Source organism: Borostomias antarcticus (genome assembly GCF_949987555.1).
Source record: "Borostomias antarcticus genome assembly, chromosome: 2".
NCBI lineage: Eukaryota > Metazoa > Chordata > Actinopteri > Stomiiformes > Stomiidae > Borostomias > Borostomias antarcticus.
The window spans coordinates 38917180-38924363 of record NC_140235.1 but is presented as its reverse complement, the minus strand read 5'-3'; the positions used below and the strand labels follow the sequence as shown (position 1 = coordinate 38924363).

The window sequence follows — 7184 nt, the reverse complement described above, 5'->3', positions numbered from 1 at the left end:
TACAGAAGGGGTGCGTTCCCCATGCTTCTCTTATATATAGAGACAGAGGGAGAGAGGGAGAGAGAGGGAGGGAGAGAGAGAGAGAGAGAGAGAGAGAGAGAAAGAGGGAGGAGAGAGAGACAGAGGGAGGGAGAGAGACAGAGGGAGGGAGAGAGAGAGAGACAGAGGGAGAAAAGTAGCAGCCTGTTACGCCAGACAGGGAAAAAGGGAAGGAGGGAGGGAGAGAGGGAGGGAGAGAGAGAGAGAGAGAGAGAGAGAGGTAGCCTGGGGGTGATCACAGCTGATCCATCACCTGAACATGCTTTCTCACCTTGTTCCTGTCATTGTCACATCGTTTATGAGGCAGACAGTGTGCCTCCTTCAGCGCAGCGTACACTCCCAACGTCTGACTGAACACTACTCATAATATCAGTATACTCTACTCCACTCACTCACTCACTCACACACTCACTCACTCATTTTTTTGTTTTTAAAGATATTTTTTAGGGCTTTTCAGCTTTAATGTTATAGGACAGTGTAGAGAGACAGGAAATGTGGTGAGAGAGAGAGGGGAGGACATGTGGCACAGGACCCGAGCCGGGAATCGAACCCGGGTCCGCCGCGCGAAGGACTAGCCCATTGGCGATTTTATAGGGGGGGGCAGGGGGGGCAAGTGCCCCCCCCTGATTGGACAGCCCAACTCTGCTCAGATTCTTAAAAAAAAAAAAAAAAAAAACTTTTTTTTTTTTTTTTTTTTTACTAATTAACACAATTATTAAATACCAGAATTGTGGTTTGTACCAGTTTGTGTTAGATCATCATTAATTTTAAAAGTGTATTTATTACTTAAACTAGGCTACCTTTAAAAATATATATATATTCATAATCCACTAATGGCACAACTCGTCCGTCGAAAAAAATGAGATCTGACTGTGCACTGCTCAGTGCTCAACAAGCTACAACTAGCCAACCTGCTCATAATGGCAAAAAGAGCTATAAAGAACAATTTACCACTTCTTCATAAAATAAAATAAAATCTGGCAATGCTAATGAAGAAGCTACCACTCGAAATGACAGCGCAGCAGGTGCAATCGAATGCAGAAGTGCTCCAGAGGCTATCGGAGCTAGCACTAGCACTAGCAACATCACCATCGGCGAGGAAGCTAGCACCAGCAGGCAGTTGCAGTTTGATGTTGTGATGTTGGGTATGGCCTAGTGCTCGGTCATAAAGTCATATTGACATGCTCGTGGTGTCTAGATGAAGTTTGATGCGTTGTACATATTGAATTGTCATACCGATTTCTTATTAGCATACTGTTCACAACTGGTATTCTTTGTAAATAGATGGGACGAGACGGCAGAACAGTTTGTTTTTTTTTCTCACGTCAAAATGTTGCCCCCCCTACTCTCAGAGGGTAAAATCGCCTATGGACTAGCCTTCATATGTGCCTTACCCGGTGAGCTACCTGGGGTGCCCCCTCACTCACTCCACTCACTCACTCACTCACTCACTCACTCACTCACTCACTCACTCACTCACTCACTCACTCACTCACTCACTCACTCACTCACTCACTCACTCACGAGGTGTGTGTGTGGGATCCTCTCATCTCTTCAGCCTAAATGCAACCCTTGGGCTGATTGTGTCGAGTTACGTCAAAACATGTAGGTAATCTGGACAGCTATGTCACATACTGTAGAATAGTCCAAATAAATGTTACCGTTCAGAGAAAAGTTTAAATGAAACACAAAAGACGCACAAAAAGAAACTCTCGCACACACACACACACACACACACACACACACACGCACATGCACATACACACACACACACACACACACACACGCACGGAAAGAGAAGACATCTGGAGTACAGCATTTACATCACTGTACTGTATTAGTCACATTTTCCAAGCATCACACACACACACACACACACACAAGCACACACACACACACCAAGACACACACACACACGCACAAACACACACACCGAGACACGCACGCACGCACGCACACACACACACATTTGAGGGATTTGGGTTTTGTGCTGAGGGAATCAGCGAGCTAAACAGAGGATGACATCACTTCTTTCTGGGCCCCAACAAACCTGAATGGGCCCAAACACTCTCCCACAGAGAACTGCAGCATCCATCAAAACAAGAAGTGGACTTTGAAAGGGCATTGTAAGAGGACGCGAAGGTGAGCTACGGTCAACATTTGTAACAATAGCTTCAGTCTGACTCAACGGATGTAGGTTTTGCAAATAAGCCTAGTCATTCGTTTATTACTGACCAATCAGTGGCGCCGACTCATGTGGTCGGCCAATCGGCGAGTCGGATTCAATCCAGACTCCTCCCCTATCTGCGCGTTACCTTTTTCAAAGTCCCCTTCACTGCGTGAAACAACAACAGCCTCTGAAGCCAGCTAGCAACCTACACGCTGAAAATGGTTATATATAATATAATATAAAGTTTATATATAATATATTTACAACATTTGCTGTCTAATAGAGACGTCCTAGCATGTTTGCTCACCGGTTACGCGTTACATAGCGTTTATTTCTTGTTTATTCCCGAAGGGTAGTGAGTTATGGAGTGTACGCCAGCTCTGAGGGAGGAGGGACTTGTTTGTGTGGTGATGATGGCGGCTGTTCGGCAGGTGAACTCACATGGGGCGATGTCATAGTAGAGGGGGTCGATGTTGTGGAGTAGCTCGATTCTGGGGGAGGCCAAGCCTTTGCTGTGAGAGGGGAAAAAAAGGTACATGCGCGCGCACGCACGCACGCACGCACACACACACACACACACACACACACACACACACACTCACACACGTTAAACACAAACCCTTCAATCTGGGACTCGCACCCTTCTTTGACTGATCCACCAATCGGAACCAGCCGTCTGCTGGTCACTCGGCGGCCACCGCCAGACTTGACCACGCCAGACTTGACCACCGCCAGACTTGACCACCGCCAGACTTGACCACGCCAGACTTGACCACCCCAGACTTGACCACCCCAGACTTGACCACGCCAGACTTGACCACGCCAGACTTGACCACGCCAGACCTCAGAGAGCAGCACTTTCTCTGACCGGCGCATCTGATAACACACAAAATAAATGCGCACACACACACACACACGCATATGCACAAACATGCCTGCCCCCCCCCGCCCCGCACACACATAAAAAAATGCGCACACACACAAACATGCCGCCCCCCCCCCCACACACACACACACACACACACACACACACACACACACACACACACACACACACACACGCCAGAACAACGTTCTCATTCCTCCTGCCCTCCCGGGCTCCTGCTCATGGTAAATGGACTGCACTTGTATAGCGCTTTTATCCAAAGCGCTTTACAATGGCCTCTCATTCACCCATTCACACACACATTCACACACCAATGGCGGCAGCTGCCATGCAAGGTGCTAACCTGCTCATTGGGAGCAATATGGGGTTCAGTGTCTTGCCCAAGGACACTTCGACATGTGGACAGGAGGAGGCGGGATTCGAACCGCCGACCCTACAATCATTGGACGACCTGCTCTACCACTGAACCACAGCCGCCCCCAGAACGGTTTGGTTCTGACTCCCCACCGGAGGCCGAGCTGTCATGAGGCCTGAGCTGCTCCGCTTTAAACACGCTGCAATTAACGCCCACCGTGGGGCCGTAAAGACAGACAAAACAAACAACAGCTCCGTTGCCCGGGGCAGGGTAACATTGTGACACGTACGCTGTAAAAAAAATACCTAGGTAACAGGGGCGGTCAGGTGACCGGCGTGGGCCAATAGGAGCGCGGAGCGGGCCTGGTGTGGTGGTTTGTGGCGGAGACCATTGATTGGCTGCGCGGTCTTCTTACTGTAGCCCTCAATTTATCCCACTTCACCGTTTCTACATTTAGTTTACAAATGTCCCGTGTCAGTCGGACGCGAGGCAATGATAGGCCTTTCACAGTGACGGCCCCCGTAGGTCAGCACACAACGGTACCTAAACACCCACTCGTTTATAACTAGAGGGTCTTTTACGGAGAAAAAATGACAGTGGTGAACGCGTCGGTGTTTAGGTACCGTTGTGTGCTAGCTAAATCCCATTTATACCCAATAAAAGATGGAAACGTCGAAAATACCGATTCACTTTTAGCTAACTGTGCGCTTTTTTCCTGAGAGAGACAAGGTCAGACTGGCAGAAGAAGAGGGAGGCGCGGAGGGAGAGAGGGAGAGAGAGAGAGGGAGAGAGAGGGAGAGGGGGAGAGGGGGAGAGAGAGAGGGAGGGAGAGAGGGAGAGGGAGGGAGAGAGGGAGAGGGAGAGGAGGAGGGAGAGGGGGAGAGAGAGAGAGAGAGGGGGAGAGGGAGAGAAAACGAGAGAGGGATGGAAGGACTACAAATTTGTGTGAGAATGACTGATGGAATTTCCTTCTCTTTGAGCTCCCATCACTCCGGTAACAAAGGGCTTATTGAAGGACCAGGGGCTCCATAGAGAGAGAGACTGGTCAGGAGGGGGGGGGGGGGGATAGACCGGTTAGGAGGGGGGGGGGGAGGGGGGGAGATAGACCGGTCAGGAGGGGGGGGGGGGGGATAGACCGGTTAGGGGGGGGGGGGGGGTGGGGGGAGATAGACCGGGGAGGGGGAGGGGGGGGGACTCCCTAGAGAGGGAGATAGACCGGTCAAAAGGGGGGGGGGGGGGGGGGGTAGGAGCGGAGGGGATTATCTGTCAAACTTCTCCTCAAAGTCGGATGTGAGAAACTCCTGTGGTGCCCAATCAAAGCAGACGAGGACAGCCTCGGATAAACCACCCAGGAACCGTGTGTGTGTATGTGAGTGTGTGTGTGTATGTATGTGTGAGTGTGTGTGTGTGAGCGTGTGTGTGTACCTGATAGTATTCCACACGTCGAACCCGTCCAGTCTCTTGGTGCCGTTGGCCCGTCCCCCCGGCCAGCCTCAGCAGCGTGGGCAGCCAATCAGAGATTGTGGATGAGCTCCATGACTGACGGTCCCGGGCCGCTCCAGCAGGGGGGCCGGCCACGAAGTCCCACGCCCCGGACCCCGCCCTCCCACAGGGACCACTTCCTGCCTCGCAAAGGCCAGTTGCTGCCCCCGCTGAGGGTCTGCCCTCCGTTATCATGTCAAAAACACACACACACAGACACACACACACACATTTATATTTAAGTCATTTAGCTGACGCTTTTATCCATAAAGCAACTTACAATAAGTACATTTGTCCTAGAGGAAGTGACCCAACTGTACATCTCTGTTATCATCAGTAAAGCCTTCATTAAGAAAGAGTGCCAACAGCAGTCACAGTCACACACACACACACACACATACACACAGGACCAGCCACATAAGAATCGAGCCGCATCCATACTGTCCCGTAAAGGGACAATCCTGTGGACATGGCGTTGTCCAGATACTGGACAGTCCAACCCTAGCTTCTACTCAACATGTCTCCATAAAAGCTCTTTCTCTACATCCCTTTACCAGCACTCAGAAACACAACACCACTGTCATGGCGATAGCGTGCTCGCTAAGCACTAACGGCAACTTCCCTCGCGGTAGATATGACTTTAATAATCCCCGTCGGGGGACATTTGGACGGAGGATTAGGACTAGGATGTGGTGTGATGTCTTTCGGGGGACAGATATATCGGGCTATAGAAGTCATAACACCGAGATTGAAGTTACCGTCGACATAGTGGTCAAACCGACGAAATACGAAATATGTCTGAGACCGGACAACATGACTACCATCATGACTACCAGCGGAGGAGGGGGGTGGGGCGGGGGGCTCTGGGGGTGTGGTGAGAGTCCAGGAAGCCGTCTGTGCTGATTCCAGCAGTATTCTGGAAAGAGCTCCCCTGCTCTCTAATTCATTTTCAATCTGCTGCTCTCTTCCCTGAGCCCAGAGCTCTCTCTCTCTCTCTCTGTATCTCTCTCTCTGCATGTCTCTCTCTCTCTCTGTATCTCTCTCTGCATGTCTCTCTCTCTCTGTATCTCTCTCTCTGCATGTCTCTCTCTGTATCTCTCTCTCTGTATCTCTCTCTCTGTATCTCTCTCTCTGTATCTCTCTCTCTGCATGTCTCTCTCTCTGTCTCTCTGTCTCTCTCTCTGTCTGCATGTCTCTCTCTCTGTATCTCTCTCTCTGCATGTCTGTCTCTCTCTGTCTCTCTCTCTCTGTCTGCATGTCTCTCTCTCTCTCTCTCTCTGCATGTCTCTCTCTCTCTCTCTGTATCTCTCTCTCTGCATGTCTCTCTCTCTCTGTATCTCTCTGCATGTCTCTCTCTCTCTGTATCTCTCTCTCTGCATGTCTCTCTCTCTCTGTCTCTCTCTGTATCTCTCTCTCTGTATGTCTGTCTCTCTCTGTATCTCTCTCTCTGTATGTCTGTCTCTCTCTCTCTCTGTATCTCTCTCTCTGCATGTCTCTCTCTCTGTATCTCTCTCTCTGCATGTCTCTCTCTCTCTGTATCTCTCTCTGCATGTCTGTCTCTCTCTGTATGTCTGTCTCTCTCTGTCTCTCTCTCTGTATCTCTCTCTCTGTCTCTCTGCATGTGTCTCTCTCTCTCTCTGTATCTCTCTGCATGTCTCTCTCTCTGTATGTCTCCGTCTCTCTCTCTCTGTATCTCTCTCTCTCTCTGTATCTCTCTGCATGTCTGTCTCTCTCTCTGTATCTCTCTGCATGTAAGTCTCTCCCCGTCTCTCTCTCTGTATCTCTTTCTCTCTCTCTGTACTGTATCTCTCTGTCTCTGTGTGTCTCTCTCTCCTATGCGTACTGTAAGGCCCCATTGTGCCTCTCAGTTAACAGAGAATTGCATCACTGAAGGAATCTCTGAATCCCTGTAGAAAACTCAATATGCTGGCGTGTGTTCAGCCTGAACGGCGCAGGGCTGAGACACTGGCTAGTGTGTTTACACTGTGACTAAGCTGGAACAGTAAACCGTGAGCACACATGACGGTTAGTGAGGAAACGCGTGGACCTTTGGCTCCGTGAATCACGGGGCTTTGTGAATAACAAGACGACGAAACCACGGACACGTACGACGCGGTGGTTTGTTTGACCTGCACTTCACACAGTCCGGTTGTGCGGTCCAGTCTCGGTTTGTAAAAGCTTGTGAATATGAGACGTAACTTTCAAACGGAAGTCCTCCTCCTTCACACCCTCTCCCACCAGAGCTCGATCTT

The 7184-nt window shown here is 50.2% G+C and overlaps 1 protein-coding gene across 1 annotated transcript in view; it reads right to left on the bottom strand.

The window, feature by feature from the left end:
• arsb (arylsulfatase B) overlaps window positions 1–7184 on the bottom strand; it is a gene marked incomplete at its 5' end in the record, with an annotated part of 16134 nt that overhangs the window by 3416 nt on the left and 5534 nt on the right. Inside the window, 6 exon segments of the mRNA XM_084455237.1 lie at window positions 2651–2721; window positions 4876–4926; window positions 4928–4971; window positions 4973–4984; window positions 4986–5021; window positions 5024–5124. Coding sequence (XP_084311363.1) covers window positions 2651–2721; window positions 4876–4926; window positions 4928–4971; window positions 4973–4984; window positions 4986–5021; window positions 5024–5124 — 315 coding nt within the window.